General features: G+C 38.2%; 1 protein-coding gene across 2 annotated transcripts in view; it reads left to right on the forward strand.

Annotated features, from left to right (window-relative positions):
- The window catches only part of LOC145997243 (uncharacterized), a 252723-nt gene that overhangs the window by 92258 nt on the left and 146168 nt on the right, over positions 1-14297 (forward strand). For both annotated transcript variants that reach the window (XM_083134072.1, XM_083134073.1), the window contains exon 2: positions 4635-4754. In XM_083134072.1, coding sequence (XP_082990198.1) covers positions 4650-4754 — 105 coding nt within the window. In that variant the 5' untranslated portion in view covers positions 4635-4649. The remainder of the gene's footprint in view (positions 1-4634; positions 4755-14297) is intronic.

Below are 14297 nucleotides of genomic sequence, written 5' to 3' on the forward strand. Positions count from 1 at the left end.
GATAACAACTCGCTTGAACCAGTTTCCAAATTCAAGTACTTAGGAGTAATACTAAGAAATGAAAATGATATTAAAGAGGAAATAAAAAGCAGGCTTAATTGAGGAAATGCAAGTTACTTTTCTCTTCACAAACATTTGTCTTCTCGTTTAATATCTAAAAAACTAAAAGTTAAAATATAGAAAACAGTAATTTTGCCTGTATTATTATATGGATGCGAAACTTGGTCCCTTACATTGAAAGAGAAACATAAATTGAGAGTATTTGAAAATAAGATCCTTAGGAAAATATTTGGACCTAAAAGGGATGAGGAGACAGGTAAGTGGAGAAGGTTACATAATTTAGAACTACATAATTTGTATTCATGTCCACATGTTATTAGAATGATTAAATCAAGAAGACTTATGTGGGCAGGCCATATGGCACGTATGGGAGAGGAAAGAGGAGTTTACAGGATTCTTGTTGGGAGACATGATGGAAAGAGACCTGTAGGAAGGCCAAGACGAAGATGGAGAGATAATGTTGAGATGGACCTAAAGGAAATCGGTAGGGATGGAAAAGAGTATATAGATCTTACGCAGGATAGGGACATGTGGAAGGCCTGTGTTGCTGCAGCTTGAACCTTCGGGTTTAAGAAGGCTAGAGAGTTAGTTAGTTAGTTTATTATTTACTGTATAAAAGAGCTCCCAGACTAAAACCTTTACTCTACTGCCATGGCAAATACAGTGCTTTCGAAAGCTACCAAGACATTCATCTAGATGAGTTGGCAAGCCTGTCAGTAGGGATTGGTTTGATCTTCAAGGACGAGTTTATCTTATGTTTAGAGGTTAGAGCAGTATCGCTTTTACAGTCCTTTGTGTGAGACGTACAATCACACTTTGTCAACAATATCTTTTAAGCACATCGCCCACTGAGACGTCGAGAAATGCGGAACCAGAACTTCTGTTGTCTGCTTCTATTGTAATCAATTGGTGTAACGCCCACAGCAGGAAAACACACGGAACCAAAGCATGGAATTTCCGTGCCAGAAGTCTGCAGGTTATCTTACAGATTATCGCTCACTGAGACGCCAGAATTGGGTTTGTTGCGGCGTTGCTTTGCGTCTCAGGGAGCGTTAAGCTTTACTGCCAAACAGCGAATCGTTATGTTGGAAGCATATTTTGAGTATCTAATATGAAGAATGTGTGGAGAAATGGAAGAACTCTATTTCGCGATGATCCGACACCAGCTAAAACCGCAATGGATGATTGTTTCAAATTTAGTTTCAATATTCTTTCTATGTATTACAACGCGCTGAAAGGGACTCCCCGATAGCGCACTGGTAGCCAAAACGAATTAATAAATAAACCCCAGCAGTAACCAAAGTAGAAGAGCGTCCTCGCCTTGTAATCTAGGCGTCCCGGGTTCGATACCCGGTGGAAGCACATAGTGGTTCGGATCCCACTTTAAACTATAGGTCCAGTCCCGATTAGCCTTTCTGTGCATAAAGTGTACTTAATATAACAATTCAATCAATCAATCAACGCGCTGAAAACCGGCCCCCATGGCCGAGTGGTTAGCACATCGCGCTACGACGCCAGGGGGCGCGGGTTCGAATCCCGGTCTGGGCATGGATGTTTGTGTCCATTCATCAATTTCATCATATCATCATCACTCATCCCCATCTTCGCAAATTAGCCAAAAGTGGCACAAACGGCGAAGTAAATTAAAGCAAATCAATCAATCATAAAGCTTAATTTGCACACTGACTCATTACCTTCATTAATGATAAAAACTAGGGCCCTCATAAAGTTATGCAATTAAAATTACATTAAATATACATGCAAATATGAACTAAATAGGTGCAAAATATGCTTTATGCACAACGGAAGGCATTATTCGTTGCTGAGAAACGTTAGTCCAGTCGAACAGTTTCACAGTCCCTAACGCTACACTGTTGGGCCTCCCTGATGGCCTAGTGGTATTTGCCTTGTAATCAAGTGTTTCCCGGTTCGATACCGGTGGAGGCACATAAGTAGTAGTTCGGACCCAACATTAAACTGTAGCTCCAGTGCCGATTATCCTTTTTGTACATAAAGTTGGCTTAAGAGTAAGATTCAAACATCGTAAGTCACGCTATGAAAAAGCGCATGAGTCTCATCAAGTGTACCGTGTATCAACCACAACTTTATGCAAATCTTGCTGACAAATCTAGCATCTGTGCAAAAGAAGAGTAAGTATATCAGAATTTTGCCTGGATTAGTGTTTTTCATACTGTCAACAGTCAGCATGTTCTTGAGCAGAATGCGAATTAAAGGAGAAAAGGAGAATACTTTTCCACCTCGCCCCCCCCCCCCCCCCAGCTCGCCCGAGGCGAGAACAAATTATTCTTGGGGCAAATTTTACAAATCTGCTCCACAGACAATATGCCAGCGTAGTCTTGAGGAGTTTTTTTCTTTAAACACAAAACTTTTCATGGTAAAGAAAATGCGTGTTGTAACTTCTTAGCAACTTTTAAAATTAGGCATGAGGGTCTAAAATACGAGGGCCACTATTTATATTTTGAGCCTTGGCAACACTGATTGAAGTTAGGCGCGATTTGACGTTTGCACGGAATCATCTGGCATTATTGACCATAACGTACTTCAAAGGTTTTGTCAATAGCTTGATTTGTGTTGTTTATGTTGCCTTGGAGATTGCGCGACAACAATAAAATGGAATTAACTCGTGAACATTTTCGTGCGATGATTTTTTACGATTTTCGACGTGGATTATCAAGACAAGAGTGCATCGATCAACTTACTTCCACATTTGGCGATGAAGCCCCATCCTTTGCCACTGTGAAACGCTGCTATAACGAATTTAATCGTGGCCGCCATTCGCTCACATACGAGATTCGCGAAGGTCGTCCAAAATCAGTTGTTGTTCAAGAAAACATTGATGCTGTGCAAAACCTAATACTGCAAGATCGTCATGTGACATACTGTGAGATTGAAGCAACCATAGGCATTAGTTCCACCAGCATATATAAAATATTACACGATCATTTAGCTGTGAGAAAGGTATGTTCTCGTTGGATCCCACACAATTTGACAAAAACTCAAAAAGACGCTCGCGTCAATCGGTGCAAACAAATGCTCAATAAATACAATCGTGGTGCTTCAAAAGACGTATGTATATAAGATTGTAACAGGTGACGAATCATGGATATATGCATATGAGCCGGAACGTAAACAGCAGTCGACTGTATGGGTGTTTCAAGATGAACCCAATCCAACAAAAGTTGTCCGCGCTCGAAGCACATGGAAACAAATGGTCACCTGTGTTTTTGGGAAAACTGGTCATGTGGCAACTGTGCCTTTAGAGGAACGTAGAACGGTCAACTCTGAATGGTACACAACAATTTGTTTGCCAGAGGTCTTCGGTCAAATACGGAAAACAAACAAACACCGTCGGATCATTCTTCATCAAGACAATGCCAGCTGTCACACATCTCGTCTAACAACCGACTTTATGAACAGTCAAAAAATCGAATTGATGGGTCATCCGCCGTACAGTCCTGATTTGGCACCCAATGACTTCTTCTTGTTCCCGAATGTCAAGAATAAATAGCGTGGACAACGATTTTCGTCGGCGGAAGACGCCGTTGATGCGTTCAAAAACCATATTATGGAGGTGTCTCAAGAAGATTGGAAAAACTGCTTTGACAAATGGTTCGAACGAATGCAAAAGTGTATTGACCATAAAGGAGAATACATCGAAAAACAATAAAGCAGTTTTCAATGCCAAATTCCTGTTTTTTCATTGTTAGGCTCAAAATATAAATAGTGACCCTCCTATATATTCAAAGTGATGAAAGAACACAAAATATTAAAAAAAAATTCCGCCTTGATTGGCGAACGGGTCAATTGTTTAACTAACGAAATTAGAAATTGCTGCTTCTCTGCGTGCACACTTTCAAACAGTTTCTCTGATATCATTCATTCAAATCATCGCAATTAACTTAAAGTTAAAAATAGAAAAAATATCTGTGTTAAGGAAAGTGAATAAGTAATTTGTGTGAAAAAAAATTATGAACAAGTGGTATGGTTATGTGGTTTTTAACGCTTTTTTTTGCACCTGTTCGCAGTTTCATTACCAAATAATATTTACAATCTTGCCATGAAAAGAAAAAACCAACGGCAATTCACGAACGAAAGTTAGACAGTCATTTGTTTTCTGATCTCGCTTTTCTGATTGTGCCTCCGTGTAAAACTCCCGTCCCTCACTTTGTCCAGTTGTGAAGAACTTCAAAATCGTTAAATATTACTTTTCTGCTTTCTCTAAGTGATACAAAAACGTATTACCGAATAAAGTTGACTACGGTGTGTTAAAGATTACCACACATTTTGGCAACGCAGGGGCAGTATTACATGGCAAGCAGCTGATTGCATCACCAAAGATCCCTTCGCTCGCCAAAGGGTTCATATCTTCTTTGTAGAACAGTACTTGTAATCCTCTATAGGATAAAGACAGGAATTTTTGTATCGTATGCATTTCATATTTAGATGTGATCTGAACAATTTTACAATAAGTACCTACGTATATTATGTAGAAGTATGTATGGTGAACTTTGATTCTGCTGATTACAACTTATAATATTAAAATCTCTTTCCAGATATCACATGTCAACATGAGTGGTCGTGCATGCCTCATTCTTTCTTATCTTCTGTGGTCGCTTTTCCTGTCGGTGGAAGGAGGGGTGGAGTATGTGTATCCAGTGACGCCACTCCCGTGGGTAAGTACCGTAGATGTATTGCAGTGTATCCAACTTGTCCATGTTGTTACTATACCGCTCTCAAGTTCAACTGGCGGCTGGAAGGCAACGAATCAGCGATCAGTTGAATTATCTTCGACTGACATCGGGCATTTTCGAGTCGCAAGGCACCCGAAAGTTCCTGGCGGGACAAAACAAACGAGCGTCGGATACACAGCATGTTGCCAAACGTAGCTACTGTAAAACGGGGGAGAGGGAGAGTTAATCAGCACCGTTACTGGATAAAAGTTGTACAATACGTTATAACGGGAGAGCGATGTTACCCCTACAGCTCTTATTTCACAAATGAGGTTGTTGACACTTATCGAGGCACACACCCTCAAAGACGATTGGTGGACTCGTAGAGCTATGTAGCAAAAAGTAGGTCGGCCGCCAGTTGGGAATGCGATCAGCATAGATCTAGTGACTTGACCAGGTGGCCTGCTTTTTTCACAACAGTCTCGGTGGTCGATTCATGAACTCGTCATCGAAGTTTCCGAGTTCGAGTCGCAGCATGGGTGGACTTCTCTGATAGCTAAAGTCAATGTTTCTTAAAAGTGAAATCCATTATATGCCCGGATAGTCTATACCCTGTCCCAGATAACTGTGGAGCAAGGCCGCGCTAGCGTCATAGAAGCGAAGGAAATCGAGTGACCAGAACGAAGCAGTGCACGCTGCTGCGAGGACTGGTAACTGAAGTCGCTTTCCCCCACTCCACGCAATTCCGTTTCCCTTACCTGTTCATTGGTGGAGCCGTCTCGCGTCACTACTTGCGCAGACACTTGTTTGCATTTGGTTGCTCCACAGTTAGCTGGGACAGAGTATAATCGTGGTTGAGCCTACAATTTTAATTTAAATCCGAACCACTGTGCAATGTGTCTACACTCGGAATCGAACCAGTGTTGTCGCTTTGGAAGCAAGAGAGCATAAGTTTGATTCCGGCTGGAGGTAGTTTCGTATCCGACTTTAAACTGTAGGTCCAGTCCCGATTACCCTTTCTGAGCATCAGCGAAGGCGCAATTTAGGAACATTTGAATGGTTCAGTGAATAAGTATATTCTGATTTTGCAATTCATGCATTATTTTTTTGGTTAATATTGTTCATCCTAGAAATGTTCCTCCCTAAACGTTTCGCTGAGTAGGGGTAAGAATATCGTAGCATGTATCCTGATGTTTAACATGTTAAAAACGCATCTTAAAAGGAGTTGTTACAGCACTTCAATGAAAACCATTAGTGAAGAAGAACGCTTAAGGACTATTTACTTGATATTTTCTTCTCACTTTTAATATGTATTCGTGAAGTATGTGCTCATTTGAAAGACTTTAATTTTAACCGCGAATTGCTATTAACAAATGTTAACTACACATTATATTTTCCCAGTCTTCTGGGTTCAATTAATACGTACATAAAATATTTATAAACAAATATCAACTTTTAAGTAGTGTGCCCTTTTTGTAACCAATAGATATTAATTGCTTTGGACTGTCATCTATGAACGAATAATATAAGTCTGTGAACCATTTTAGAAATTTAATACAGATAAATGATACGATTGATAGTGATAATCCCTATGCCGACAGAGCGAAAAACCTTCCAAGTTTTTGTATACACCTCACAAATGCTCTATGTGTCCACCTTTGTTGTTGAGGCACATATCTAACCGATATGCATGTTACGGTGATACGGTTGCGACGTTTAAGCTGCCTTACACAACCGTAAGATTACGTCAAAATCATTAAATTTTGCACGCAACGTAGAAATCCGACATCTGTTCGGGCGGTACAGCGATGTCCATTGTACCGTGAAAACTAAGGGCTGTTGCCACTTTCAACACACATCTTTACTCCGTTTGAAATCGGTTTCGAAATGTGAATTGACAATGATAATGGGTTTTGAAAACAGTTGCAAAAAGCTTCAAAACAAGCCTCCTCGATGCCGCACGTCGTCGCCTTGTAATCAAGGGGTCCCGGGTTCGATACCCTGTAGAGACACAAAGTGGCTCGGATCCCACCTTAAACTGTAGGTCCAGTTCCAATTAGCCTTACTGTGCATAAAGCGAACTTAAAACATCAACTCAATCAAAAGCTTCAAAACAAGCCCTATATCATATTTGTAGGACTACCCAATACTAAGAAAAAGTCTTCTATTTCCGGACGATTCAAAAAGGTTGAAAATTAAGAATTGTATGTGAAACCTTTCTACCTGAACTGCTTTAAAATTATATACCTCACGATTAGACCACAATTTTTTTATTTATAGAATTTCAGAAAGAGGGGTCGGTTGGAAAACATCAAAAGAATGGCACTTTTGTTCTCAAAAAGAAAAAAAAACGAAGGCTTACTCGAATAAAAATGTTGTTGCCACAGATCAACGCAGAATTGAATAAGCTAAATTTAGATGTAATTCGTTTTTATGTAGAACTACTGATTAATTTTTAATTGGAGTCCAAACGGTAGAAAATATCCTTATCGAAATTCATAATTTGAGGTGTTCAACAGAGCGGAAAGAATTGGATTTGAGAGTCACATGGTTATCTTCTCAAGGCGATGAAAAGCTGAACAACCACTTACGTAACCAACCAAGCATGTCGTTGAGCCTTTCCCAAGTTAAACATATTGCACATACATTAATATGTCGTCGCCTTCCCTTTTATAAACCTCAAAAGCACCTGCTTTAAAGCGCACGAATGCCATAATGAACTGTACAGGAAGACGGCGAAAGTTTTTTATCCATAAACATATCCACTGAAGTCACAAGGGGAAATATAGTAGTGGATATTTCTTATGCATATCCTTATTACCGTTTCCTTATGGGAAAACTTCCTCAATTGTTAACCTTTTTTTTATTGTTCTCTCTCTTGAGTGGAAAATTTTAGAACTCAGAACTTTGCCGTGATGAAAAATTCATTAACATGACGTGAAATTTTGAATGCACACATGTAATTTTTCCTTTCGAAATATATGTTCATTTTACTAAATTTAGAGCTTTATAGGTTTGAGTTTTTTTATAATTGCTTTCAAAGACTTTTTAACAATAGGAGGCATATTCATGGAGGCTAAAACACGATAAATAACAGAAAAATTAATGCATTTCAGTGAAACGCTTTTGCATGATTAAGTGTTTATTTATTTATTTAAAGTTTCAGATACAGCACTGAATGACAATTTTATACTTAAATAGTAACGGCAGTAAAACATCAAGAAAAGAAAACAGTATAATACAAGATGGCACAGAAAACAAGTTACACGTACATTCTTGACGATTATCGGAAACTTTGTTCTGACCAGAATATGTCAACATTTGAAGGCAAGTTATTACAAAGCAAGGAAGCCTATAGGAATGAGACCGCTATAGATGGGAGAGCCTTGTAGTGGGACTCTTTAAGGATTATGAGAAAACTGCAAATTCTTACCAAAAGTATTATTCAAAAGTACTTTTTGTCATTACAATATAATCGGTTAATGACAATTGTGTAGCAGTGTACCTGACTGTTGTAGAGGAATAAACGTCATTAATTACTTCAATTTTATAACATAACTTAGGTATTGTACAAATCATCTACGAATTGTATCCATTTAATTTCATTGTGCTTACGATATGCCAAACTCCTCACATTGTAATCACTATTTCGATATTTTTGCTACAAAATACGTTTTATCTCTCACTTACCTGGGTTTAGGGAAGAAGCAGAAAATATTTTCATATTATTCGTTGTTTCTCCGGACGACTCAATCAGTAAAATCTAGAGTTCCCGAAATGTCGGGATATCTCGAAGGGTTGGGATCCCTGAAGAGTAGGCATTTCTAGAAGATTCAGCATTCCCGAAAAGTTGAAAATTTCCAGTAATTTTTCTGAGATCCTTAAATTAGGATTATTTTCCGAAAGCAGGATCGGATCGGGAAGCTTTTTCCTGATCTTCGGGATCTTGCGAAACGCTTGTGTATCCTTGTGTTTCGCCTACCTATGATGACGTCACGTACCATTGCGCAGGCTAGGATGTAAGAATGCATTGGCGGAGTAAGACGTTTCACACGATACTGCAGCTAGAAGCTAGAATGGAAGTTGGGAAAGTTAAATCAGAGTAGCCAGGTACAGCGAACGGCAAAGATAATACTAGGCAAATTGATCATCGCTATTCTACAGTCTGTTTTTTTTTTTTTTTTAATGAAATTCTATTAATGCGAAGTAGATGCTGTCCTCTACTTATTGACGTTTTATTTCAATTCATGATTGTTACATTGTGGAAAACAGATTGAATGAAAATGATGATGGACAAATCGCCTACCATTTCTTTGCCGTTGGGTGTACATGTACAACTAAGAATCCTTTAAGAAGGGTAACGTAAAAAGCGAAAGTAAAATATATCATTTAAACCTTACTAAACTGAGGCTAAATAATACAATTGGTGTACATTAAATTAGTTTAATATTAGTTGCTCCTGGATTTCAATGGCGTGTTGTAACAACAATCGAATATTTTCAAACATTCTTGAGCGGATGAAGACACTGTTTAAGAAGGAGCCAAGAGAACCTCTATAAAAGAAATAGTCCTCCTATTTCCAAGAATTTTTAATTAAGATAACCTTGTAAAGTAACGCTCCAGATGCATATAATATAGGGCAATGTGCCATTCTGTGGGCTTGTAGCAACGAAATAGCTAAAGGGAAAGTCAGTTCAAGAATCCTTTAATGAGAAGCCCCTTATAGAGCATAATTGTTATGATGAGTGAGTGGTTTTTGGTAATATCAACTTTCTTTCAACCAACCCACAATGTTGCGGTATAAATAATATGGTTGTGAGGTATAGGGCAAGGTCGTAAGTAGTTCGTAGTATGTAATTGACACTTCTGTGCATGGTCTGTTAATTATTATGAGGATCATTCTTTTTTGTCTGATTTGTTTGTAAGGTCACTTAATGCCTCGGGTTTTTGACACTGGTTGAGTGCGATAGTGGAATAAAGAGTTTTAGCAGTATAGGATGAAGGGTTAAGAATATCGTTGCAAATGTACTGGTGTTTAACATGTTGAAAACGTATCTTGAAAGGAATTATTACATCTCTTGAATGAAAAAATTGAGAACACATGACTATTCATTGAAATTTTCTTCTCACTTTCAATATGTATTTGTAAAGAATATTCTCATTTGGAAGAGTTTAATTTTAACTGCGAATTGCTATTAATAAATGTTAACTACACATTATATTTTCTCAATCTTCTGGGTTCAGTTAATATGTATATATATAAAGTATTTGAAAACAATTATCAACTATTAAGTGTGCCCATTTTTTGTAACCACTTACTATTAATGGCTTTGGTCTGCCATCTATGAACGAATAATATAAGCTCTATGTAAGAAGTAGGATGTGGGTATTTGTTAATTGGAAGCATAATTCTGAGTGCATTAGTCTTCCATAGAACTTGTATACATTGACAAACTTAATCTCATCATAGCTAGGCTAGTTTCTGTGCATAGAATAATGACACTTGTGAATGGTGAATTGGTAACTATGATCAAGTATATAGATGTGTTTCACCTATATCACAAACTGTTGGATTGTGGCTTCGAGCAGCCATGATTGAGACCAGTTCTTGCAAGCATTTACGGAATTCAAGCAGGCGGGTGGGATCTGTAACACGGAAATACGTGATTTAAAACAAGCGTGCAGTTGGTGCAGATGTAACGAACGCTACGTGGTGGATATTTCCTTGCAAACGACAAATAAAATTGGCCGCAAACATGGCGGCTGTGCGCATCCTGACTTCACATGAAACTCATCTATAAAGTTAGGAAGGATATAGCAAATTATTATAAAAATAAAGTACTTTGACAAAATTTGTCTTGCTGTGGACTAAATTCTCTAACTTCATAAGCTGTGGATGTATAAGGGACGGATCACACTTATGGACTAATGGAGGACAATACTACAGTATACTCCACAGATGTATCGAGATAGCCTGGACGAAACCTGTTTGCAGGATCTTCTGCAAGGAAAAGACGTTGATATTTGAGATTCCTCCGGGAAGGTCATGTATTGCACTTTCGCTCACAATCAGTGGCGGCAGTTGGGTTCCAAAACTGGGAGGGGCAAGGTGCCTAAACTTGAGGGGGGGGCAAGGACAGTTTACTTTTCCTTGATACGTAAGGTTTAGCATAGTGCGGGGGCAAAAGTGGCAAAAGTGGGGGGGAGGGCATGCCCACCCCTAATCGCCGCCACTGCTCACACCCACTGCCTTTAGCAAAGTAATCGTCTCCTATTTTTTTCTTATTTTACATCGCTTTTGGATAATTATGACTGTAAGGATGAATAATGAGATCAAGTTGATGAAAATACATCCACAATGTAACACCCATGCCCTGGCCGCAACTCGAACCGAGAAGTTCGGTTGTGTGATATAGAGGCGCCCGTATTCATGCCGAAAGACACTGTAGACTTTATTATATTCTACGTCTTCAAAATGACAGACGTTTTAAACATGCTTAAAATTAAACTTACGGTCAAAATTTTTAATATTATTCAAATAATTTCGTGATGAAAGCATATTGCACGTATCTCATGAAAATATATCCTCAACAGAGCGATGTGACCTCAATAATCGAGCTGATCATGATCTATCATCCAAAGATTTAGGGGTTGAGTCTCGTCTAATGAGTACGTGTTCCATTGAGTTGCTTCTAATCATCGTTCATCATCACAACCTAAGAAAGTAAAAAGACGACTTTCAATAACCAAGTGCAATCATCAACAATCATACACATAATAAAAAATACGTTCAGATACCAGTTCATAACTTCGCTGTAGGCTCCAGGTTCGAGTTCTGGGTTGGGCATGGGTGTTTCTTCAATTTTATCTGCTCATCATTCATCTTCATCGTCGCGACTGCCTCAAAGAAGCAAAAAATCGGCATAAAATAACGATAAAAATTCAAGATTATTGCCTGACATTAAAGATATTCAACATCATGCTTTAAAAGTATGTTAGTGTCAAAGATCAAAATTAGTATGAAGTCTACGATTTCAGTTTCTTTTTTTAATTTAATCGTTTCAGCTTTAATAGGTCCTGAGCTATCGCTACTAAGGTTTGTGCCATGCGCATGATAATTTGTCCCCAAGAAAGCACGTGCATGTAACAGCAGCGCCATTCCCATTTTGCGGACGGTTTGAAACGTAACCTGCTGGCACGCATTGAGAGTTTGCAACTGGACCAGTTGCTATATAAACATCAGATCAGAACATGTCTGACAGCTTTTTTTTACGAAACTTTTTTGTTTTGTTTTGACAGGCGTGTTTCTTGAGGCTTTCACGTGTAACACTTAGCGTTCTTCAAACGAAACGTGACATTCATTTTTAGTTGATTATGTTAAAAAAGTGAAATTATTTGCAACATTGAGTCTTGCTACAGTTGATTTGTATAAAAATCTAGGGACAGAGGGCGATTATACCCGTACTTCAATGAATTTCTTATCCTATTATTAAACTATGTATACACCAAGGCTAGCATAATTATTCGGACAGTCAAGTATTGTCCGATAATGATTGTAACAAACTTCATATGTAACTGAGCATTATGTTTATTTAACATAATAACAAAAATAAGAGAAAAACATAAAATTGTCCCAGATTTGAAATACAAATTTAAAACATTCTTCCGCTTAAATAATAATCGGAAATATCACATTACAAACCAAATTTGTAAAAAAATAGAAACGAAAATTACCAACTTGTGTTGTGAGAAATGAATTCCTTATTATAACTTATTTTTGTATCCACTAGCTTGGGGGGGGGGGGGTAATACCTTTATTACCAGTTCCTCTCGAAGTCTTTGAGTTGATGGGACTTTTGTCTTGTCTTTTTAAAGTTTTTCAACAGGTGTTCGACGGGGTTGATATCAGAGGACTGAGGAGGTGTGGGGGGAGGGGTGAACCACTTTGGGACAATTATACTGAAGCCGCATTTGCGCAGTATAGGCCGCATAGTTAGGATTGTTGTGTCGATAATACATAAATCTATCAGGAATGCTCAGTTCTCACTTAGTACCCTTCTCACAATCTTAACTTCATATTTTCAATAAAAATATTTAATATTATTGCATATAATAATATAACATAATATAATATATATTATAATATATAATATAATATAATTAAATATTGGTGGCGGCGGTGGCTCAGTCGGTAACGCGTCTGACTACCATGCTCAAGGTCCCGGGTTCGATCCCCGGCCGGTTCAAATCCGGGAACTTTTCTAACGGTGGAAGCGGCCCCGGCGCCTACCCAGCGTCGAATAACATGGGTACCTGGGTGAAACCCTGGGGGGTAAAGGCGGTCAGGGGCGTGATGCTGATCACATCATCCCCACTCACGACCGGATCAAGAAAGTGTGGGGCGTTACCCCCACACCCCCTATACGCCTTCATGGCGTGGTGCTATGCACAGGGGAACACTTTACTTTACTTTATTGCATATAATATTTGAGAAAACCTTCTTGGATGCCTTGTATGAACATGATGTTGAAGTCAGTTTTCGGTGATGAATTGCCCGATAGTATCAAATATCGTTCTGTTCATTTGCAGTCTATCCACAATTTGCAGGAAGTTTTCTCTTTGTGATGGAAGACAACCAACCAGTTGTCGCTGCTTAATGGTGTCATAGAAATGACGTGGTGTTTTTCTTCCTTCTGGAACCATTTTCCTCACGATATACGGACACGTCGACTGTTTAGGTGTCTTCATTTTTAGTTAGTTATTTCAAGTTTATAAAGAAACATTAAAGAGTAGAAGAATATAGCAAGAGACATTACTGCTCTTCTTCATATTGTTGCAATGCAGCGATTTATTAAAATAGTAACGGAATTTCATACAGAGGAAATGAAATAAAGAAACGATTCTAACAGTTCTTACAAGTTCATGAGATGGTAAGGTTCATGAACAAAATTGAGGCTTTTGCATAGAACACAGCTTTATAATACATTTCTCAAGGCATTTCCGGAAGTAGAGACACCTTTAGGAAAGTCACTGAAAGTGAAGGTAAACAAATAAACAAAGGATTGAGCGCTAAAAATATTATTGTATTTTCAAATAATCTGCTACCTGAGTAGTAGAGGAACGCGCCAACGTCTGTTTTCTCCATGGGTGGTCTTTTATTTGCACGTACTTATAACTAATTTGCACGTACTTAGAATTTATTAGCAAGTACTTAGAATACTTTACATTTATGTATTTGCATGTTTATAACTTTTATAAATATATAATTATTTATTTTATGAAAAATATGTATATAGAAGGTAACTAGAGGTACTAAACGCTATGCATATGGTTTTATATTCATTACTGCAAAGTATGTAATGTATAAATCGATAATATTAATGTTTATAGTATTGAAAATAAGTTTTTATGGTTTATGAACCGCTATGATCGGTGGTAATGGCTGTAGGTACAGGTCCAATTACGATTTGGGACGGTCCCGGTACTCGAACCCGCGATATGTAATATTATTAATTAGTACTATGTAATAATTGCATTATATTATGA

This window comes from Lepisma saccharinum, chromosome 13, assembly GCF_977018435.1.
Source record: "Lepisma saccharinum chromosome 13, izLepSacc3.1, whole genome shotgun sequence".
NCBI lineage: Eukaryota > Metazoa > Arthropoda > Insecta > Zygentoma > Lepismatidae > Lepisma > Lepisma saccharinum.